Source organism: Wyeomyia smithii, chromosome 3 (genome assembly GCF_029784165.1).
Source record: "Wyeomyia smithii strain HCP4-BCI-WySm-NY-G18 chromosome 3, ASM2978416v1, whole genome shotgun sequence".
NCBI lineage: Eukaryota > Metazoa > Arthropoda > Insecta > Diptera > Culicidae > Wyeomyia > Wyeomyia smithii.
The window spans coordinates 60,740,176-60,764,753 of record NC_073696.1 but is presented as its reverse complement, the minus strand read 5'-3'; the positions used below and the strand labels follow the sequence as shown (position 1 = coordinate 60,764,753).

The window sequence follows — 24,578 nt, the reverse complement described above, 5'->3', positions numbered from 1 at the left end:
ATACGCGAGGTCCAGAGAGGAAAGCTCTTTAACCGGCTAAAAGAATTGGCACAGGCCGAAGATTAGTTATACTTCGTGCCCTCAAAATACTGGGAAAGCGGGAAGGCGAGATCTGAGAGAATCCGTATGAGCGAGATGCATTCTTCTTCAGAACGATTGTAGGTAACTAATTTCTCAAAATCGTTCGGGTGAGGTATTTCCGGTATACCAAAGACTTCGGGAAACTATATATCTGAGGACTCGAGGTTTTCTCGTCCATTTGCCCGTGAACTCTATACAGTATCGGAAGTGTGGCCTTGCCTTTATCCGCGGTTTTCGAAGTAGGGATAGTTGAAAATAGTTAAATTTCCAGAGTGCTAATCGTCGTAAATCTTTTCAGTGATATCAAACCAGTGACAAAATAGAAACCTTTTTCGCAAGCTAGGCTAGTTACGTTAGTGCCAAATAAAAAGAAAAAGGTAATGTAATCTGTGCGTAAGGAAGTGCGTGTCTTAATTCGAATCGAACAGCCGTTCGACGGCTTTTTATCTTTAGTTTAGCCAATCGACCGTCGCCGCATTTTACCGTTGGGTTTACGGTGTGCAAATTACCGCCCAACCGTCAACTGGGCTAGAGGGCCGCGCCGTCACCATCGCGCACGCATCAGACGATCAACGAGAGCACGCCAATTCGCCAGGACCGGGTCCACCCTGCTAGGTGGCTTAGGATAGCATCAGCAGCAGAGAACACTCACATCGAAGAAAGACCTCATCGCATTGCTTGCTGCTCATCGTTCGTGCGATCATCACGCGCTGTAAGGCACAGCCAGAGGTATTTCTACCAGCAGTATTGCTACAGGCCTGTAAGCTGTAAGTACCAGAGCTCTTTTTTATTGTCCGTGTGCACATGCGACCGTCGGCTTAAGAATGCCGATCAATGAGAATTAAAATCGAATTTGGCTAAGCCAAGCGCCTGCGGGCCAATATTAATAATGTTTTGTTCGGCGAAAGACAATGGTCTGGACTATATAGCTAGGGAAAGACACGCCTAGATAGCTAGAAAAGTTACTTTGTAGAGTAGAATGACGAAATAAGAGTTGTAAATGAACCTGTAAACATGTATTTAAATCATTGCTTGAAATATTACGCTACTACCCTCCCTAGCACGCTGTTTAGTTTTTGGTGATTAGCTCCCTGGAAAATCTCAGCTCACGCGTATCGCTTTAGGTTTAGAACCCCGCTTGTGGTGGATTTGGCTTGAAAAGGCAACCAAGTGACTGAAACGGTATAACGTTCGCTGACAGAGAGAGAGAGAGAACCCCCATGATGATGGTAGGAAGCTTTCAACGGGAGCTTCGCTCATATACGATTCGGTTGGAATCAGGGGCTTATGGTCGTTAAAGTAGAATGAGATCAAGTAAGTCTAGTGCGGGTGACTTTGGGATCAGCCGGACCGCTTTGATCCTATAGCAACAGAACCTACCTGAGGTTAGGTCTCATACCGAGCAACTAAATCTTGGTGGGCGATCCTCGTTAGAGGTGGCGCTTAAATCGCTCATTCGTCAAATCAAGTGCGGAATGGAGGTCCCTGGTTTTTAGTCTATTCGGAGTGTGGAAACGTTAAATACGCCATCGTCTCTAGACGATTTTTGGCGTGCTACAACTGAATCAAATGCGCCTGTGATGTCTAAGAAAACCGAAGTCATTTGTTGTTTGCTGCCAAGAGCCTTTTCCGCTTCTGTGGCTAGCAATGCCAAGCAATCGTTAGGGCCCTTGCCCTTACGAAAGCCGAACTGTCTCTGATAGTTGGTTAGTTGATTCCGCCCAGTTGTCGAGCCTACGCAGGATTATTTTTTCAAGCAATTTGCGTATGCATGAGAGCATTGCAATCGGCCTGTACGAGCGGTGATCTGCGGCAGGTTTATCTGGCTTTTTGATTGCGATAATCTTAACCAGTCTCCAAGCTTTCGGGACCGTATTGTTCCTGATAAGTTTATTAAACAGTTTAAGAAATCGTATCTTGGCTGAATCCGGCAGGTTTTTCATCAAATTAAATTTGATCCTGTCCGGTCCTGGAGCCTTGTTCTTGCAAGATGCGAGGGCAAACGAGAATTCCATCATTGAAAATTCAGGTTCTTCAATCGCCGTTGTGTCACTGAATTTCTGTTGTGATGGGACAGCGTCTGGGCACACCTTTTTTGCGAAATCATAGATCAAACGTTCAGAGTATTCGTTAGCCTCATTACTGTCGGATCTATTGCGCATTTTTCGAGCCGTATTCCAGAGATAGCTCATAGAAGCATCTCTGGGTAACGTGCTTATGAAATTTTGCCAGTATGATCTTTTTTTCAATTTGTGCAGTTCAGACTGTTTTAATTCCAGCTTTCTAAACTGATCAAAAAGTTGAATGGAATGATTTCTCCTTAATGCTAGGTAGGCAGCTTTTAGAGTTTTTTTCATCTCAGTGCATTCTTTGTCCCACCATTGTTTGTTAGGACGAATTTTCAACTTGTTCTCAGGGCCGGCCTCGTCTGAGATTGCAACGCGCTATCTAAAACTAATTGTGCAAGGAAGCTGTATTCGTCGGATGGAGAAATCTCATCGGTTGTTTCGAGACTCTGGGATATTATGTTCGAGAATTTTTCCCAATCAATATTCCGAGTGAGATCATACTCTACTTCGATTGTAGTAGCAGGGTGGAGCCTGCTCATAATCGAAATACTTATTGGCAAGTGGTCACTACCGTTGGGATCTTGAATAATTTCCCATTCACAGTCCAAAACTATTGAGGAGGAACACATCGACAAGTCTAATGTGCTCTCTCGTACTCAAGGCCTTGCTATTCTCGTAGCTAATCCAGGTTTGTTCAGTAGGGTCATATCGAAGTCATCCAATAAACTTTCAATAAGAACAGCCCGGTTGCCATCCCTGGGAGCCCCCACGCCGTACCGTGAGAGTTGAAATCTCCCAGGATAAGGCGTGAGGTCGGAAGCAGTTCTGTTATTTGTGTCAGTTGCAACCGGTTAATAGTAGCTCCAGGCGGAATGTAAACTGATGCGACAGTGAGGCTATCACCAGCAATTGTTATATGGCAAGCAACAATTTCTATACCATCAATTATTGGGAGAGGAATTCGGAAGAATGTGTAGCATTTTTTGATACCAAGGAGCACTCCGCCATAAGAGTTTCCTCGGTCTAAACGTATGATGTTGAAGTCTGGAACGGCTAGTGTCGTATCAGTTGATAGCCATGTTTCAGATAGCGCGAAAATATCGCATTTGCTATCGTGAAGTAGGAGTTTAAATTTATCTAATTTGGGGATCAAGCTTCGACAGTTCCATTGAATGATCCTTTTTGACGATTCGTCACTCCTGTTGTCTGATTTAGACATCGAAGGAAACGAACGCGAGGAGGGGCCATTTGGTGCTTAGCTGCTTACCCAACATGCAAATTGTTGGAAGCCAAGCCGAAATCATACTTTTAAGAGCATCTGATAAACCAAAGGTGGTAAATATCCATTCAATGATCATTTTGAATGAAATACGTCCATCAGAAGACGGTATTTCTGATTCCGATGACAATTTAGCTGTGGGAGCAGCTCGTTTCCCTGGGAGTTTAGGAAACTCTTTGTCGTAATCAACTTTAAAACCTGGTGGTGACGCTTTAGCATTTTGCTTAAGAGCGGGACCACGTGGGGTATCATTATGCGTCTTCTTCTGCTCCTTTCTAGGGAGTATAGGAGAGGATGCACTTGGCCGTTTTCGTACAGCTCCGGTTGACGTAAGAGGTTGACAATCCTCTTCGTCATCATTTGAATCATCGCCCTCCAGACTTGAGTAACGATTTTCCTCCTGCTGCAACGCAGTTTTCAGCATCTGTGCAAAGGACTGCTTACTGCGTTGTTTGGTGGATTTTTTCAGTGCGTCAGAGCGTAGCTTATATTTTGCACACGCTTCAATTTTGTGTGGGTCGCCACAGAGGCCATAGAGGGCACTTTGCTTCCTGTTCGCTACAAGCGTGATTATTCCCCATAGGTTCCCCACACTTGCAGCATTTAGTTTTATTGCTGCAGTAAGTTTTCGTGTGGCCTAACTGCAGACAATTCGTACACGACATGACTTTTGGGATGAACAGTCGTACCGGTAGTCTGAGCTTGTACAGCTCGAAGAAATCAGGGAGCACTTTTCCTTCGAATGTAACTCGAAACGAGTCATTCGGGGAGTAGTTGCCCATATTGTCTTTCGAATACATTCTTCTGCATTCCAGAACCTTAATTTTTGGGAGATTTGGGTTCTTAAAACACCCAAAGCCTTTCAATAAATCTTCCCCCGTAAGATCGGGCTCGGTTATTACACCCTCGATCTCGATTGCTCGAGCCGGGATGTAGACCCGGTACTCGATCGTGAAATTTTGATCTTCAACAACCGCATTTGCGCGGGGGCCTAGTGTGGTTGGTAACGTCTCCGCCAACCACGCTCGACGCCTGGGTTCGAATCCCACCGCCGACGTAGGTGTCGATGGTTGTGAGGTGGCGTGATCCACTCACAACCAACCCAAACTGGTCTAGATTCAATCCTAGCCGACACCGGGAGATTTTCTGAGGCGAAAAATCTCTGGGATCACGCCTTCCATCGCATGAGGAAGTAAAGCCGTTGTCGCCGGTCCGTTAATAAACGGGTCGTGAGTTAGGGTCCTGGGTGTGGAGTCGCCTCCCTGGGCGTCGGTGATTGGCCACAACAGTGGCGGAACTAGACCGACGGAAAATAAGCGAGAATAAAAAAAAAACCACATTTGCTTGTTTAAGATCAGAAAATGTTGCCATCAATTTGTCAGCTTTGACCTTGTAGACCTTGATCAAACTGGTGTAATTCGTACGCAGAGTTCTACAAATCTGCACGACCTTCAGTGGTTTGTTTTTGGGTCTGAAATAAACCACCCAACGAAGTCCCGGTTGATCTTCTTTATACTTCTTAACCCGAACTGTTAACCCGTCAGCAGTGGGCTGAACAGGCGAAGTAGTTTTGCGCGGTCTTTTACGTTTTTTTATTACGTCGAAGAAACCGTCGACATCATTTTTTGGGATGTCTGAAGAATCCATTCCGGATTCTTCATCCGCTGAGCTGGATGAGAGGTCCGGGGGAACAGGGATTCCACCCACCGCCATGGTGCTCTGTCAGTAGTTAAAAATTCTTATATATTATAGAATGCTTAAAAATGAGTGTATCTATACATTTAAAAAAAGGTAATGCGGAAAGAAAAGGGAATGCAAAAACAAAAAAAAACAAAAAAAAATATTCTTTGCCATATCTGTATATATCTATATACTATATATATATAGATATATACAGATATGGCAAAGAAAATGAATGAAGAAAAATGAGATCGTTTTGTCACTTATCTTGAATATGCAGCCTCGATGCATATACATGCGTAGTACCACCACAGCACTATACTGCACTCGCGAACGCTAAAAAAAGCGGGAAATTAATGCGGTTAACTTCAGAGCAGACGGAAAACGTGACTTATCTGTTCGGCTGCCGAATAAGCAATGAATGTTCAATCTTTGTCGGATTAGGTAAATAAATTCATTAAAAAACAATTTTCCTTTGAAAAATTCAAAGTTATTTATATTTAAGTATCTTTATGGGAGTCGTGGACGTGCATATCTCTATGCTTCAGACCTTGTTCGAGAAGGTGCGTCAGCAATAAGTAATTTGACAATAATTAGATCACATTCCACTTAACCTTGGACTTTCAGTACACCCCCATATAACAACTTCCGCACAAAACTCTAGGATACTTTTTATCATTTTCGTTATACATAGGCAGAAAGTGAGAGAAGAGCATTTTCTTCCACTGCTCGCCTATTCTCTTCGTAGATTTAGTTTTTTTTGAAGCACAAGGCGCAAACATAATTTCTTAATTTCTCGTGGTCTGGTTCATGGTTTATTCGTAAAATTTTCGAAATAAAGTGACTTTGCTTTATCGTCAAATGCATTGCTTGCTGTGATTTCCTATGGTTAAATCACAGACAAACAGAGGTACCTTGAAATTTATATTCATGGATCAAAATAACGGTCAATTCAAATGAGTTGCAATTACGCGGAATATTCCCGCCGCAGCGGTGGTGCACATCAGCCCTTTTACCTTTGAACTCTGTAGACAGTCGCGTGCCGTGCTGCCAGAAACAGCAGAATGGCTGAAAGTTTATTATTTGCGGAATATGTCCAGTACGTGTCGCACAAAATAATCGGAACCACATTTTTTTAGAATTTTGTATGGAGTGGTACGTCTGTTTGTCTGTGGTAAAATTACTGACTTAATTGTTAAATTTTTGAAATTAAATTACACTGCACTACCCTCAATTGCACTGGTTGCTGACTATGTTAATATGACTGACATTAGTGAAGTTAGAGGGAAATCCAAGTTTTTCACAAAATCGCCGATGAAATATTTTTTAACTTCCCGATCCTTGATTCTTATCCAGTTAGCAACATTTTTGCGAAAAAAAATCAGAGGTACATGCAGCCCCGTAACTACCGGGGGGCTAGGGGGGGCTTAGCCCCCCCACGCGTTTTCATTGCCCCACCACGCAATTTTCTCATATATTTGATTGATACTAGGTAAAAAAAAACAAATGAAAAATCTGTAGTATGACCAATAAGCATTATTGAATAGTCCCCGGTAGTAGTTCATTAAATCTCAAAAGAACCATGTTTAAATCCGAACAATCAAAACGGTTGAACTCATATGACAAAAAGGTTAAATTACTCAATCTTTTGGTGAGCCCGCTTGATTCGCGGCGAAGTTGAAACTGACGATCCGCATACTTCCGTTTCGGATGTCCGGACCAGCGTCTGGGAGTGAAAATGTCAGTTTTTTTAAATGGTCATTAACGAGAGAACCAATCACAGTTTTATATGTTTGATTATATAAGAACAATGCAAAACAAGTTTTGCTGCAAAACTTGACCAATTTTTCCATAAGTTTTCACTGTCCACTTTTTGATTTCTTGGATTGAACAAATCGTGGGCAAAAAATGACACACAAGACTAGTTTTTTCAAATATTCAATATTCAGACAGTATCTAAACTTCCTGCAGTGTGCTTCTTGTGATTCATGTTTATGTTCAGTTCAATTTATTTTGGCCGGACTTTTTCACACCTCGGAAGCATAACCCAGTCCGTTACCTAGCCCGGACAACTATTTTACAGTTCGGTCCAAAATAAAACCGGACATAAACATTGATCAAACAATGCGAATCGTCAAATTTAGAACTTGGGCTAACGGTTGAATCGCTCCATTCTTTCTTCGCGAATAGAATCTCTCAGTATCATCGATTTCGAATAAGGCGACCCTCAAAGATGGGTTTCTAACGCTGTAATTTCTTCAATGCATTTATTGTTTCAGATTATAACTTTTTAGAACTCTCTTCTGTTTTTAGTTTTTGTTTAGTGTCATTGAATCGTTGTATTCCATCACTCGTCCTTACATTGCTTCTCTTGCTGGTTTGATCATTTATTTAATGAATATTGAATTGGTCGAATAGCGGGTTCGTCACTGTAAGGCAGAAATTATAAAGTTTTCATCCCTGCTTTTTTTCAACGATACGCACATTCGCAGCTTGTTTTTTTTTTTCGAAATATATACCCGGCAAACCTCTCCCAGATGGTCTCGAGGTACGATGCTGGCCTAACAAGCCAGTTGTCGTAGGTTCGAGTCTCGGCTCGGGAGAGACTGTTAGTGTCAGTAGGATCGTAGCGCTAGCCCCGCAATTGTCCTGTACCCTAAACAGTCCGCTGCGAAGTCTGTGTATAAATAAACAGAAGGTCATATTCCGAATCGGAATGTAGCACCAAGGCTTTGCTTTTTTATACCCGGCCAGATTAACCAGATTAAACCAGATTTTCGGAAATAAGAAAATTCTTAAGGGACACCACTAACGCTTATTTGAAAATATATAGATGACCTTCTGAATCTTTTGGGGCAAAAACTATCGACATAGGGGGAAAACTGCAAAACTTATAAGAATTTTAATTTGTGAGTACCCGGGTACTCCGTTGGACGCGTAAAGGTACTTTTTTGTCGAGCACATAATGGTTTTAAACGGCTTTCCCTCCAAAAAAAACGTTTAATTAAAAAAAAAATTCTCTGCCCCCCACGCAAAACGGAGTACCTACGGCTCTGGGTACATGAAAACTCGATAATAATCGAAATTTTGACACCGTGTAACACTAAGAGTAAACATCGTCAATTTTAAAACGTCTTATCAGCATGAGTAATAATCGTCTTTTGAGGAATTCCATAATCCTCGATTATGCTTATCAACATATTCAGGCAGCATCCATTGATTATGTGTGGTCCCCGTGGTTCTGTGGTTAGCGATGTCGGTCGGCTAGCTCTCCCACACGATTGTGATATCGGGTTCGATTCCCGATCGAGTCGAGGATCTTTTCGCGCTGGAAATTTTCTTGACTCAGCACTGGGGCACGATGTATCGTTGTACTTATCCTACACATGCAAAATGTGCCAAAAACAATATCGATAACGAATTCTTTCAACTAATCTAGTTGATCGAGACCGCTATTAGCCCCAGGGCTTAAGCGTGCGATATTGTTTTTTTTCCATTGATTATGTAACGTCAAGAAAACAATATTTTAGATCCCCACTTGTAACATTAAATTGAATTTTCAAATATCATATATCACTCGCCCCGCAACTATCTAATGCGTCACGAAGTGAGATTCTGGTCTAACAAGCTAATTATCGTATGTTCGATGTGTGTAAACCCCTTTCTTCTCTGGAAGAGGGAGGTCCATACAAACAAAACACAAATATTGGTATGGGAAAAAGGAATGCCGTATTTTGTCAATAGATGGCAACACTTAAACATATCTTATGTTATACTCATCGTGCCGGGTCATACTATACGGCTATTTAGACAATCTATGCTACAAGTGACGTTTCGACAGTGTTGTGATCGTACGTTTCAGTCTCAAGTTATAGCGCGCCAAAGATAGAGTCCACCAAGCAAGAAATTCGTCATGTTTTACATTTTTACTACCTGAGAGGTCAAAATCGTCATATAAACCGATAAAATCGTGGAAAATATCCAAGTAGACCGGCATGTGAGCATTCGCTCGACCGGCCAGGAACTGGGTATAGACCATGAAATTTTTTGGAACCATTTGCAGAAGATTGGATTCCAAAAAAAGCTGGATGTTTGGGTGCCACGCGAGTTGGCGCAGAAAACCTCTTAGTCCGAATCAACGCCTGCGATGCACTGCTGAATCGGAACGAGCTCGACCCATTTTTGAAGCGGATGGTGACTGGTGATGAAAAGTGGATCACGTACGACAACCTCAAGCGAAAAAAATCGTGGTCGAAGTGCAGTGAATCGGCCCAAACCATCGCCAAGCCCCCGGATTGGAAGGTTTTGCTGTGTGCTTGGTGGGATTGGAAAGGAATCATCCACTATTAGCTGCTCAACTATGGCCAGACCCTCAATTCGGTTCTCTATTATGAACAGCTCGATAGTTTGAAGCAGGCGATTGACCATAAGTGGCCAGATTGGTCAATAGGAATGGTGTTGTTTTTCACCAGGACAACGCTCGGCCTCACACATCTTTGATGACCCGCCAGAAGCTATGGAAGTCGGATGGGATGTCCTATCGCATCCACCGTATAGTCCGGACCTGGCACCGAGTGATTACCATCTCTTCCGGTCCATGCAAAACGCTCTTGGTGATACTAAGTTGGCCTCAAAAGTGGCTTGCGAAAACTGACTGTCTGAGTTTTTTTGCAAATAATGAGGGGGGATTTTATAAAGAGTGAATAATGAAGTTGCCTTCTAAATGGCAACAAGTTTGCGAACAAAACAGCGCATATTTGACATAAATCGGATAATTCTAAGTATTTTAAATAAAGCGTCAAATTTTGATCAGAAATGCGACATTTCTTTTTCTCCAACCCAATATCTGCACAGCTTGAGAATTGATAGAGCAAATCGTACCAACACTGAAATTGTACGATTTTCCGAGGTTATTTTTCTGTTGCTGTTTGTTCGCGATACTAACCCGCGCTAGTAGTCGGGTAAACACATTGAGAACGTATTAGCAACAGAGCATCACAGAGAAAATCGGAAAACGTACTTCATGTGTCGATTCGGCATTATTTGGAGGATGTCTTCGGAATAGTTTACCGACCTCCAAAGTATCGCTGAGTTTTTCTCCGTGCTCGACTGGCACTCTATTACAAAGATAGAAAAAATTACATATTACATAGAGAGAAAAAAATTAGCGGGATGAAATCGGATTTTATCTCTGAAAACCGGATCTTCGAAAATGGGAAAAATCTTACAAGACACTGCTAACAACTTTCAGCTAAGTTGCTAAATCTTCTGGTGCTAAAACTATCGAAATTGGATAGAAATTGCTAAAGTCACAAGGGTTTCAAATTATGGGTATCTGAGCCGATCGGGCATGTAAGGAGTGGACAAATTTCAAGTCCCTCCATAAAATGAACACTCCTACTTCTTGGTTATGAAATATAAATCTTATACACTGGGGCCTTTTTTACGCGGTTGGGTGTACCGCGTTGAAAAATCTGCGTACAAAAAAAAACGAGTAATTTGAAAAAATCGCGTAGAATAAAACTCCATTCAATAAAAAGATCCGAATAAAAATAATAGCACGTATATAAACTTGAAAAATGATATGAAAATGGTAACAAAACACACAAAATGAGTTTATGGTGCTTAAAAATGAAAATTCATTGAAAACCAAGATAATAACTTTTTTATAATGATTTTGCCATATTTTAAAGCTTTTGTTCCTTAATCGGAAGTTTATCGCAACGACCCTGATTCGTATCGTCTTACAATTATTAATGTATTTTAGTTCCTTTTTCGGAACGGAAATAGCCTATTATTACAAAAGAACAGCAAATATATCAAAATTATGCATTATGTAGAGTGATAAAACAGAAAATCTTATTGTCATGAACCATACGATTGATTTTTTACTTTATTAGATTTACTTACACTAATTTTATTTAATTCCGCGTAAAAATAATCTTCCAAATTGCATAAAAAATAATCCGCGTTATTAAAAAAAATGCGTAAAAATAATCCGCGTTAATGTAAAAATTCGCGTAATAAAGCCACGTATAAAAAAACCGCATAAAAGAAACTCGTGCAAAAACAGACCCCAGTGTAAATATAATATTTTATAAAATATGCATTTATCTGCTGATTTTTACAATAATAAGAAACCGGTACTAACAGTTAAGCACTATCATTGAGAAAAGATAGTTAGAAAATAGAACAAATGTGTCCAGAAAACGTTTGGGATTCCTAAAAAAACGAATAGATTTCAAATTTCAAATTCAATTTCTGATTTCTCGATGTTCCAAAAACCTTGTCAACCCTTTACATTGCTTCGAAGATCTATGTTTACGAGCTAACGGTGTTGTTTTCCAAAAGCAAGTTTACTTTATGTACTTACTTTGAGCGTCATAAAATGTGCCAGTGCTGTACAACGGTTGAATAAGTTCTGATGGAAACGCACGGCTGTTGAGTGGACGCAAACCGTACTCTGGTTCGGTGTCTGCCAGCCGGCCGGCCGGTATTCCTGAAATGAGTTATTGTACGCGAAAAACGCTCGCTGTTGTCCGCTGCGGAACGAACCAAAAACACTTCGAACCGCCTTGTGCTTAGTGTATCTCACAGTTTTACCAGTACAGCGCGAGACACTGAAGTGTACGGATCAAACGGGTAAAAAAAGACTTGGCGCTGCTGAAGCAATCCGTTGAAACTCGATATCGTTATATAACATCATTCGGAGGAAAAACAACAATCATTGATTCGTCGGAATAATTGATTTCGAATGTGTTATCAAGAACAAGAAAATGGTTGGTACCTATGAGAACTACACGACAAATATAATATATTTATAAAGTGAATTCTTCGGGAATAGTTGAGATGTTAATTATTTCTTCCATTACGAGAAAACGTGTTTTTGCTAGTCGCTTCGCACATTCTTATGACATTGACAGTGAGATGGACATTCTATCTAGTGGATATGACGGAAATGGGTCAAGCTAGTGTCAGTGCCAAGTTTCATTCCGCACGGTCCTAAATTTAGGATGGGTTAAATGTTCTCACTTAAATTTAGAAATTTTGTTTACGTTCGAACGAATACTTGCCTGTGCACTGTGTTTTTTTTTTGTGAGTTAACACTTCGTATCGTGAAGCCGTGCATCGGAGCATTCTACAACAGATCAAAAAGTTGCTCTCTGGCTGCTGTACAACTGTCGTGATAGAATGAAAATTATAGAGTAATTGACAAGTGCCGAATTTTAATACTAGTCCCAATGTATATCAAAATCTGTAACATTAAAGTGGGTTTTCTTCGCGTAGAGCACTCTAAAAGTTTTAACAAACAGAGCATTTAACTGCCTTTACAACTTAGTTTATCTTTTTTAATAGTCAATCCATTTTTTTTACTTTCTACCACAGCATTCCACATTCTTGAAATATATACTGATAACACTAACCGTCTTCGGTATGGTGGCGAATTGCTCGAAAATACTTGTACTCGTTCCCTTTCCGGCGTCGAGTCATTGGTTTTGGCTGCATCACTTTGTCGTAGAGCTACTGGATCGAGGCCACCAAGTCACAGCGATTACCAACTTTGCTGCGACCGAGCCACATCCCAACTATACCGAAGTAGTGATAGATCCTCCTTTCGATATGCCATACTACTGTGAGTATCCTTTGACAAGACGTGAAACAACATTCGATAACAATTTATGCTTGTAGTTCCCGTATCGGATATATTCGAGGCAAAGTACAGCGGTGATCTGTCCAATTTGTTTTTATACTGGCACGTGGGGATTTCCACAACAAAATACGCACTGCGAGACCCTAACGTTCAACATTTTATTGAGCAGGACGATAGCAGCTTCGATCTGGTTATATCGGAACAGTTTTATCAGGAGGCTTTCTTGATGTTCGCCCATAAGTACCGGGCACCGATAGTAACGATAGGTTTGTTGCTAGGCTGCCTGTGAACGGACCGATTTTGCCAACAACTAATGACGGTTTACTTTTTGTAGGAACATTGGGCTATTCGGATTTTATGGATCGCGCAATGGGGCTGCTGACCCCGTGGTCCTTTGTTCCGCATCCAATATTGACGTACATGGATGATATGAGCTTCAGCCAGCGCTGCTACAATTTTCTGATATCAGCAACTGATGCTCTGATAAGGAAATACTACTATTTACCTCGACAGGACAAATTGGCGAAGAAATACTTTTCTACAATTGAAGGTGAGTTCTGAATTCTATAGAATAAGATGCTCCCGAAACAATAGTAGGTACAAATGTTATAAAATTGCGTTGTTTGTACTTCTGCAGGCCCTGAATCGTTTCCATCGGTGGAGGAGCTGGAAAGGTCTATCTCGGTAATGCTGATAAATAGTCATATCTCTACAACACCACCTAGACCTTCGATAACGGGATTGGTGAATGTGGCCGGAGCTCACATTAAACAGGTGAAGGCATTACCGAAAGACATTCAACGATTTCTAAACAGTGCTACCGAGGGTGCAATATTTTTTAGCCTTGGGTCTTACGTCAAGAGCACCGATATGCCAAAAGATAAACTGAAGGCATTTTTTGAGGTCTTTCGGAATATCAAGCATAAAGTGCTGTGGAAGTTCGAAGATGAAACAATGACCAATGTTCCGAAAAATGTCATGGTGAGAAATTGGTTACCTCAAAGTGATATCTTAGCCCACCCAAATGTGGTTCTCTTCATTACTCACGGTGGAATGTTTGGTACCCAGGAGGCCATCTACCGTGGAGTTCCGATGCTGCTCATTCCATTCTTCGGCGATCAGCACCAGAATACACTAAAAGCGGAGCGCTCCGGATATGCTCTGTCATTGAACTTTGCAGATGTTAATGTAATCACGTTGGGGTCGAGAATCAATGAGTTACTGACTGATCCTTCCTATAAAAAACTGGCGAAAAAAGCATCTGAACTATTTCGCGACAATCTGGTGCCACCAATGGAAGAAGCCATGCACTGGATTGAATACGTGATACGACACAAAGGAGCCAAACATTTGAAGTCAGTGTCTGTGGATCTTAACTGGATCCAGTACCATATGCTAGACGTGATAGCATTTTTTACGTTTACAATAGTTCTAATACTTTTTGTTAGCTATAAAATCCTGTCGGCACTTTTCAGGGTGTCAGCTATACAAAAATCAAAGGAACCCAAAAAATATGTCCTGTCGTCTAGAACCCGAAGTCATATGAAATATAAGGAAGCTTGTATTCAAAAATAAAGTTTACTCGTAAAATAAAACACTGCATGCGAAATGCAAATTATTGTGGATTAATATCACCGTGCACTGAAGCTTTCATCATGATTTCGAACAATATGGCTTCTGCGGCACCGTCTTCTCCTTGGGCAACCGAGCGAACCATCAAAGGACTCAAATATATACCGATTTTCTTGAAAACTTTCCTATTAAGTGTCTCCCAATTATCCATCTTCCGAGTGAGAGCGAATCCTTTTGTATAGTTATGCAAATCGACCAAACGTGGAAACAGTTGATAAAGTATCTCTGCCACAAGGACTGTAACAAAACGGAACTATTATAGCGAATAACAGTATGACTTACAACGAAAGGAATTGACATGTACCTCCATCGGAAAAATCCCTGCTGGGCTTTTTTATTGGGCAGGATAAATTAAAAAGCTGAACCCATTGATTTAGACATTGTTTTTCTTCAAGCGTTAGAGGTGTAGGCTCAGCCATATTTTTTTATAATGGTATCTTGGACGTACTTGTGTGGGCGTCGCTTGCTGCTTGGGAAAACACGATTGCCTCGATCAATCAGTTCATTCAGAAGCACGGCTTTTTTCATAGGTACCTACAAGCAGTGGCGTAGCGTGACCGGGTGACACCCGGGGCGGGAAATTTGGGTGTCACCCCTTCTCCCCCTGGGTGTCACCCCCACCAGGTTGCAGTGAAATCATTTTCGTTCGTTTTCAATTGCACTGAATCTACCCATTTTTTAAAAAATGGTTGGGATTATACACACTCTTTCTTACGCGGTTTTTTTTTTTTTTGATACGTATTTTCAAACGGGATTTTTTTGCAATAGCGCGGATTTTATTTACCCGATTTGAAAGATAAGTAAATCTACTCTAATCTTTTTTTTTTTTGAGGGCGATACGTATGAAAATTTTTCTCACGGGTGTCACCCCCTAGCGGACTGGCATATTGGGTTGTCTCCCTCGGGCCTGATTGCTGTTTCCGGATCCGGGGTCTTAACGTGTTCTTGACCTTAGGCTGGATGCAGGCGGAAGGGGGTAGGACTAAACTGGGGCGTGGATGGATTTCAGGAAAACGTATATAAGGGACATGTAGGATAGGTCACGGCTCGCCAAGACATCACGAACAGGAACAGCCGGCTGCCTACTTTCGGCCTGCAGGGAAGCTATTAATTTAGACCTGGCGTCACGGTGTACAGGGCATGACCAAACCACATGCTCTATGTCGTGATAACCCTCACCACAGGCACAGATACCACTTTCCCCGAGCCCAACTCGACGGAGATGCGCGTCAAATCTATAGTGATTGGACATAAGCCGGGACATCACGCAAATGAAATCCCGACCTACATCCAACCCCTTGAACCACGGGTTCGTCGACACCTTGGGGATTATGGAATGTAACCACCTTCCCAGTTCCCCTCTGGTCCAAGCATTTTGCCAACTGATGATCGTATTCTGACGTACAAATGTGAAAAATTCATTAAAAGCAATTGGTCTTTCATAAATTCCACCGTTTGTTGCGCCCACCTTAGCCAAAGAGTCCGCTTTCTCATTGCCCGGTATCGAGCAGTTAGAAGGGACCCACGCTGAAGTAATCTGATACGATTTTTCGGATAAAGCACTCAGATGTTCCCGTATTTTCCCCAGGAAATACGGAGAGTGCTTAACATCTTTCATCGATCAGAGAGCCTCAATGGAACTGAGACTGTCCGTAAAGATGAAATAATGGTCCGTGGGCATTTATTCGATAATCCCTAGGGTGTTCTGAATTGCAGCCAATTCTGCGACGTAAACAGAAGCAGGATTATCAAGCTTATGGGAGACGGTTAAATTGTTATTGAAAATACCGAAGCCAGTGGACCCATCAAGAAGTGATCCGTCAGTGTAGAACATATTGTCGCAGTTGATGTTTCGATATTTATTGGAAAAATTTTTGGGGATCTGCTGCACGCGTAAATGATCCGGGATTCCACGAGTTTCTTCTATCATGGATGTATCGAAAAACACAGTAGAATCAGAAGTATTTGATAAGTCAACACGATTTGAAATATTCGAAGAAGGGTTAATATTATGGGACATGTGATTGAAATACAATGTCATAAAACGGGTTTGAGAATTAAGTTCGATTAACCTTTCAAAATTTTCAATCACAGGACGGTTCAAGACCTCACATTTGATAAGAATGCGAGAAGACAGGCTCCAGAAGCGGTTTTTCAATGGTAGTACTCCAGCTAAGACCTCCAAACTCATCGTATGGGTCGACTGCATGCAACCCAAGGCGATAGGCAAACAACGATATTGTATTCGCTCCAGTTTGATCAAATGTGTGTTTGCTGCGGAGCGGAAGCAGAAACACCCGTACTCAATGACAGACAATATCGTTGTTTGGTAAAGCCTTATAAGGTCTCCTGGGTGGGCTCCCCACCATTGTCCGGTTATTGTACGAAGAAAATTCACCCTTTGTTGACATTTTTTCATCACATACCTAACGTGACAACCCCAGGTGCCTTTAGAGTCGAACCAGACACCAAGATATTTGTGTACCAAAACCTGAGAAATCGTTTTACCCATTAATTGTGTTTGAAGCTGAGCAGGTTCATGCTTCCTAGAAAAAAACTACTATCTCAGTCCGGAGAGAATTCGATACCTAGCTGTAAAGCCCAAGCAGACAAATTGTCCAAGGTATCTTGCAATGGTCCTTGCAAATCGGCAGCTTTGGCTCCTGTAACAGAGATTACACTGTCGTCTGCAAGTTGTCTTATCGTGCATGAATTTGCCAGACATTCGTCGATGTCATTTACATAAAAGTTGTAAAGAAGGGGGCTTAAACATAAGCCCTGGGGAAGACCCATGTAGCTAATGCGAAAAGTTGCCAAATCGCCGTGCGTAAAATGCATGTGCTTTTCGGACAGCAAATTGTGCAGAAAATTGTTCAAAATTGGAGAAAATCCTTGTCGGTGAAGTTAACCCGAAAGAATGTCAATAGAAACGGAATCAAAAGCCCCCTTAATGTCCAAGAACGCAGACGCCATTTGTTCTTTGCGAGCATACGCCAGCTGAATATCTGTTGAAAGCAACGCAAGACTATCATTCGTCCCTTTGGCACGGCAGAAGCCAAATTGAGTATCTGATAGTAGACCATTTGATTCGACCCAGTGGTCTAAACGACGGAGTATCATTTTTTCCATCAATTTCCGGATACAGGATAGCATTGCAATCGGCCTATAAGAGTTGTGATCAGAAGCTGGTTTCCCTGGTTTTTGGATGGCGATCACCTTCACTTGCCTCCAATCTTGCGGTACAATGTTTTGCTCCAGGAACTTATTGAACAAGTTCAACAAGCGCCTCTTGGCATTGCCGGGTAGATTCTTCAACAAGTTGAATTTGATTCTATCTAACCCAGGTGCGTTATTGTTACAGGACAGGAGGGCAACTGAAAATTCTGCCATCGTAAAAGGTGATTCTATCGCGTCGTGACCCGGAGACGTATCGCGAACAAAGTTTTGCGCAGGAACAGAGTCCGGACATACTCTCCTGGCAAAATCAAATATCCACCGACTTGAAGACTCCTCGCTTTCGTTGACCGTTACGCGATTCCGCATTCTTCGGGCTGTGTTCCAAAGAGTGCTCATCGATGTCTTCCTCGACGTCTCGTTCACGAACCGACGCCAATATTCGCGTTTCTTTGCTTTAGCCAGGCTTTTAAGCTTGGTATTAAGCTCCGAATACCGTATATAGTCGTCGGGTATACCTCCCTTCTGGAAGGCCAAAAACGCGTCGAATCTTTGCGTGTAGACATCGGAGCACTCTTTGTCCCACCACGGAGTTGGAGGCCGCTCTTTGATCGTTACGCCGGGATATTTCTTCGTTTGGGCTTGCAACGCGGCGTCGAGAATTAAGCCCGCGAGGAGGTTGTATTCTTCAAGTGGTGGGTGATGTTGAATCGACTCGACCGCTTTTGAAATCATTTCCTCGTATAACTTCCAATCGACATTCCGTGTGAGGTCATACGGAATGTCAATTGGTCGCATGCGAGTTGAACCGTTAGTAATTGAAATTAGAATAGGCAGATGGTCGCTACCGTGAGGATCGAGGATTACCTTCCATGTGCAATCCAACCGTAGCGACGTCGAACATAAGGATAGATCCAAAGCGCTTGGGTGCGCTGGAGGTTTCGGGATACGTGTCATTTCACCGTTGTTTAAAATAGTCATGTCGAAGTCATCGCAAAGGTTATAGATTAAATAGGAGCGGTTATCATTGTATGGGGAACCCCAAGCCACGCCATGAGAGTTGAAGTCTCCCAAAATCAAACGCGGCGAGGGAAGAAGTTCTATTAAATCAAAGAGCAGCCGTTGCCCAACCTGTGCTCTGGGAGGAATATATATTGAGGCAATACAAAGCTCTTTACCTTGTATTGTCATTTGACATGCGACAACTTCGATGCCTGGAATCGAGCGGAGGTTAATACAATAGAAAGAATAGCACTTTTCAATCCCTAAAAGTACTCCTCCATATGGGGTGTCTCGATCAAGGCGAATAATATTAAAATCATGGAAGTTGAGATCAATATTTGAAGTAAGCCAAGTTTCACAAAGGGAAAATGCATCGCATTTGTTTCTATTTATTAAAACTTTAAATGAATCCATTTTTGGTAAAATACTTCTACAATTCCACTGTAAGACAGATATAGAATCCTTCGTATACGCAGATGAATTAGGCATCGAAGGATACAATCGCTGCAAGGAGGGGCCATTGGGCAGTCAACTGCTTCAAAAATGATCTAACTGTTGGGAGGAATGCTGTAAGAAAAATTTTAATTGGATCGGGTACATTGAAAGTTTCAAAAATCCAGTCCACAATGTCAGAAAATTTCACTAATCCAGAGTTTGTTTCATCAACTGGGAGTGCAAAAGGAACAACTGGGGTTTTAGATGTTCCTGGCAGTGCTGGGAACTCCTTCTGGGACTTCTGGGATTTGCAAGCCCAGGAGGAGTTTGCTTCGGTTTTTCCGCAGCACTGTTTGGTTTGTTCGTACTTTTCATTACACTTTGGGAAATCTTAGGACCTTTTCGGGGAAGTTTAGGAGAGGAAATATTTTTCCTCTTTCTAGACGCCCCAGGATTGGCATAAGTTGTTCCCGCTGGTGAATCGTCAGAATCGGTTTCATCAGAGGACAACAGATCAAAGGGGTTCGATGTTATGGTAGAAGTGGTCACGGTCTTCTTCAGCATCTCAGCGTAAGATCGCCTTGAACTCTCCTTAAGTGACCGCTTGATTTTATCTCTGCGCTGCATGTACACCGGGCATGTGGAGAGCTCATGCTGATTTTCCCCGCAGTGAATACATTTTTCAGCATTTACACTGCAAGAATCGTCCGCATGAGTTTCTCCACACTTGCTACATCGTGCCTTATTGCAGCAGTAGGCGGCTGTGTGGCCTAGCTGCTTGCAATTGGTGCAATTCATAACACGGGGTACATACAATCGCACAGGCAGACGAACCCGATCGATCGAGACGTGACTAGGGAGAGCAGATCCGGCAAACGTAACACGAAACGAGTCTGACGGAGTGTACACTTTTGTGCCGTTGACAAGAGACACAGACCGCAATTGCTTGCAATCTATGATCTTTACTTTTACGTCGTGACACAAAGCATTTTTGAAGCAGCCAAAACCGCTTGCCAAGATACACCCGACCGACAGACTCGAATCGGTTATGATACCGTCGATCTCCACGTCTCGTGCGGGTATATAAACGCGATACTCGCGTGTGAAAAGCTCGGAGCGAGCAATAGCGTTGGCCTGTTCCAGGTCGCTGACCACGACACGGAGCTTGTTGGGTCTGACCTTGGAGATTTCGGTCACGGCCTTGTACCCCTCCGTCAGGTCTTTTGAAATCTACAGGATGTTTAACGGTTTCGATTTCGGTCCTGCTTTTGGCCGAAAGAAAACAGTAAAGCTGCCCTGATATCCGTCCGGGTAAAGCCTGGGGCGAGGGGGGACTGGAGAATTAACAGAGGAAGGGTTGGCAGGAGGGACAGGGTCGGAGGGGTTCGGGAATGGTGGCACGGGAGGCAAGGGATCTACATCCATCGCGCTAAATCTGGCGCACTAGCGCCGACAGAACACGTACCTCTTTACTTCTCCTTTCAGCAGGGTTGGTTGTCCGAACGGTCGAAGCTGCAGCCGTTACAGCCAGCAGCACCAATACAGCAGCTCCAAACAGCCACCAGCAGCGAGCCGGGTGTGTGATCACTCAGCACAGCGACACAACTCGCTGTCAACTGTTGGCTTCTTCTTTTTCCTCCTTTGTGTTGAGATTCTCGTCCACTGCTGTAGCACAAATCACTTAGCAGCCAAATCGGCTTACGCACCAGCAAACAGCCACGATGCGAAACAGTTGCACAAAGGCGGGCGACCTTGAACCTTCACTCGACCAGGCAAACAATGCCAACACTTGCTCGCGCGTCTTTTATTTTATATTCTATCGGAGCGATCACCAAACACATCCGATACTGATGCGTGTTCGGCACAGAATGATAGTTACAATATTGATGATGTTCCTTAGAGGGGCGTATTATACCTGTTTACCCTACTAGCTGATACCCGGTCCGCGTTGCTGCGCCTCTTACTCTATGACGACAATTATTTATCTCTCTAATGTGCCAGAATTTCAAACATATAATAACATTACCATGCAGTAAAAACGCGTTTAAATTTACATTTCTTTACATGCACATAAAGAGAACATCATTATGTGTTCTCATTTGTAACATAATTTTTTGGAAATTATGGCATATTTGTTTGGCCAGGGACAAATTCAGCATTGTCTTGATCGTTAATCAAGCAGCACGTGAAAAAGGATTAGTGTGCCAAATGTAAACACATGGAAATCGACTTTTTCGATTCAAGATAATTTGAGGAGTGTTTTTGTTTAACAAATAAAAAAAGTATCCAGTCATTTCAATAACTACCTTCACCTGTTTATGTTGTAAATAACTATATCCAACATTATAAAATAAACTTTAAAAGGCCTAGTAAAATAAATGTTTGGGCCTATATTTCAGATTCAGCTAAATCAATAGTATCCGTAAAAGTCATTAATTTCAATTTGAATGAGGTATTATCTCGTAATCTCCCAGCTGGTCTCGAGGTACGATGCTGGCCTAATAAGCCAGTCGTCGTAGATTCAAGTCTCGGCTCGGGAGAAACTGTGTTAGTGTCAGTAGGATCGTAGCGCTAGCCCCGCAATTGTCCTGTACACTCAACAGTTGGCTACGAAGTCTGTGTATAATAAACGAAAGGTCGAATTCCGATACGGAATGTAGCACCAAGGCTTTGCTTTGCTTTATTATCTCGTAATGTTGTTTACAAAGCCACGACAGCATATTTGACGTGTTACATGGCTTGCATTATTGCATGTAAGAACGTTGCCACTTCGGGTTGACAAATGTCGTCAGGGGTTGATTTTTGGTATATGTGCATCATTTCGATTTCTGTAAGCCGGAAGTCACCATCTTGGATTTTAACAGAGCGTCTTGAGTTGATATCTGGTCTCCAGGCATCATTTCGATTCCATAAATACCCATATTGGGTTGTGTTCGGTCATTATAGGTTGTTTTACAGAAACCGGAAGTAGTCATCGAGGATTTCAGAATGGTCTTTGGAGTCGATGTTCGGTCACTGGCTATTATTTTGATTCCAAAAATAACCATACTGTGTGGTAATTAGTCATTTTCGGTAACCGGAAGCCGGCTTGTATACATAAATAGCGTATGCATATGATTTCCGGTCTCTAGGCATCATCTCGGTTATGTAATCAAAATTTTACCTGTTTTTCAACAACCGAAAGTTGCCACTTAAAACTTTAAAATGGCGACTGGGACGATTTTTGGGCTATGTGCATCATTTCGATGACAGAAATGCCTATATTTGGTCATTTTCAGTAACCGGATGTCGCAATCTTGAATTCCTAAATCATCTTGGCTATGGAATGACTATTTTTAGCTATTTTCCAGCAACCGGAAGTTACAACCTCGAATCCCAAATTGGCGTCTGTGGACGATTTTTGGTCTATGTGCATCATCTCGATTACAGAAGGGGGGTGGGTATGGTTTATAGCGTACAGTGGGTGGGTTGATGAATTTTAACCGCGGGCGGTCAATCATGCTCATGCTCATGCTCATGTGCATCATCTCGATTACAGAAATGCCCATTTTGGGTGGTATTTGGTCATTTTCGGAAACCGGAAGTCACCATGTTGGATTTAAAAATAGTACCTAGAGTTGATTTCAGGTCTCTAGTCTAGTCTAGTCTAGTCTACACTAACACAGCCAGTACTTGAAAGGATCCTGGAAAATGATATCCACCATTTTTTACAAAATGATTTCCATACATTGTTCTTGTCAACGTTCAGGCCTACTGTGTAGCGCAATATAATACAATATAATTAGAGACAGTGATAATTCGCGGCAAAAAAATTCAAAATTCGCGGGTGGCAGAATAGAAAATATTCAAAAAGCGCGGTAATTTCGCGGCAACATAAATAAAGAGTTTTTTTTAGTTAATAACAAGAAACAACTGTTCTATTTATTTTTTATGCGGTAATTTACCCGTGCGATTCATAATTTCTTCGCATTATCACTAAATAAAAGTATATGCTTTATCAAATTAACCTCTCAGATGGTCTCGAGGTACGATGCTGGCCCATCAAGCCAGTCGTCGTAGGTTAGAGTCTCAGTTCGGGGGAGACTGTTAGTATCAGTAGGATCGTAGCGCTAGCCCCGCAATTGTCTTGTTAAACAGTCGGCTGCGAAGTCTGTGTATAAATAAACAGAAGGTCAAGTTCCGAATCGGAATGTAGCACCAAGGCTTTGCTTTTGCTTTATCAAATTGTCTTAAGTGCTATTGTAGAGTCGGCAGGTACGTATTATTTAAGTTATATAGGCTCACGTTGCGTTCCGTATCTATCGAGTTCCCGGAAATCGATAAATATTTAATTGAAAACCGGAAAAGTTCAAGAAAACGTTCGTGAACCAAATTAAATTATAAAACCAATCTCACTGTCATTTATTGAAAAAACGCCCTCAGTTCATCTCGCAACTTGGATTTTATTCTATCATGTAGGTTACCAAAATCATTGCTCCAAGTGGATTTAGTAGCCGAATCGTTCGAAGACAATTCAACTCAGGTTAACAAAATCGCGTTGTAAGTGAGCGATTTAATACTGTTTCATCTTTTCGGTTGTGTAGAAAAAGGCGACGCGCTGCTATCTGGGTGCCCATTAATTTTCAGCTTTGTCCGTCCGTGGTTTTTATGAATTTCGCAGGTTTCAAATCAAAATGTTGCTGTTTTTAATTACTTTCGCGGCATTTCGCGGGATTTAGTGAATTTCGCGGCCGATGCTGGATTTCGCGGGATTCGCGGCTTCCGCGAAATCGCGATTTACCACTGTCCCTAAATATAATCTATGAACGGGGACAATCCGTACCAACCGTTTCGTATGTAAGAAGTAATATAAATCGTTGGGAGTGACAAGGCTAAGAAAGTACACTCCTTTGTTGACCAATCTTCTGGGATGGAACATAGGTATTTCCTCCTTATGTTCGTGTTTCGAAACCAAGGATATAGCGCCTTTACTTGCTTCAACTGTTACGGTTGGAACATGAGTACTAACTCTAGTCCTAGCATTTGATTCCAGGTCTCTGGACATCATCTCGATCCCAAAAGGACCCATGTTGGGTGGTATTTGGCCATTTCCGGCTCTTTTTTTGTAAATTGGAGATCGACTTTATGAATTTCAAAATGGTTTTTGTAGCCGTTTCGGTCTCTGGGTATCTTTTTGGTTCCATGACAAACCATAATAGTCGGTGTTTGATAATTTTCTGAAATCGGATGTCACCATTTTGAATTTGTCGTGTTTTGAAAATGGCGTCTAGATTTGATTTCCCGTCTCGGTACAGTTTTGGTACAGGAAATATTTATATTGTGTAGTAATGGACCATTTTGGAACGTTTTCCAGAAAGCGGAGAATGTCATCTTGACATCTTGGGTCGATTTCCGGCCTCTAGATATTACCTCGATTTCGAAAATACCCTTATTGGCCTTCTTTCAGTTCTAATTGGTCGAAATCTGATTTCGAACATGTCAATAGTTCTCGTCATAACATTACAATTTTGCCGCATATTGATGGAGGCGTAAGTAATTTCCCAATCCACTGTTGCGGAAACAAAGATAATCTGTT

The 24,578-nt window shown here is 42.0% G+C and overlaps 1 protein-coding gene across 3 annotated transcripts; it reads left to right on the top strand.

Moving 5' to 3' along the window:
• Nucleotides 1–264: 264 nt before the first annotated feature.
• Nucleotides 265–14,355, top strand: LOC129732081 (UDP-glycosyltransferase UGT5-like). Of its 3 annotated transcripts, XM_055692583.1 has the most exons (7): nucleotides 265–320; nucleotides 380–458; nucleotides 510–848; nucleotides 12,496–12,742; nucleotides 12,799–13,026; nucleotides 13,095–13,310; nucleotides 13,398–14,355. In XM_055692583.1, the coding sequence occupies exons 4-7, from the start codon at nucleotides 12,544–12,546 to the stop codon at nucleotides 14,333–14,335; spliced, it is 1,581 nt and encodes a 526-aa protein (XP_055548558.1). In that variant the 5' UTR covers nucleotides 265–320; nucleotides 380–458; nucleotides 510–848; nucleotides 12,496–12,543; the 3' UTR covers nucleotides 14,336–14,355. The 3 variants fall into 3 exon arrangements, with proteins under 3 accessions (XP_055548558.1, XP_055548557.1, XP_055548555.1); XM_055692582.1 differs by lacking the exons at nucleotides 265–320; nucleotides 380–458; nucleotides 510–848 and adding an exon at nucleotides 11,704–11,888; XM_055692580.1 differs by lacking the exons at nucleotides 265–320; nucleotides 380–458; nucleotides 510–848 and adding an exon at nucleotides 12,132–12,377.
• Nucleotides 14,356–24,578: the final 10,223 nt, after the last annotated feature.

Excerpts from the sequence above, each read along its gene's own strand:
- LOC129732081 (XM_055692580.1), top strand. The coding sequence starts at position 12,351 with ATGTATATCAAAATCTGTAACATTAAA. Across the intron at positions 13,027-13,094 it reads GGCACCGATAGTAACGATAG|GAACATTGGGCTATTCGGAT; the intron begins GTTTGTTGCTAG and ends TACTTTTTGTAG. Across the intron at positions 13,311-13,397 it reads ATACTTTTCTACAATTGAAG|GCCCTGAATCGTTTCCATCG; the intron begins GTGAGTTCTGAA and ends GTACTTCTGCAG.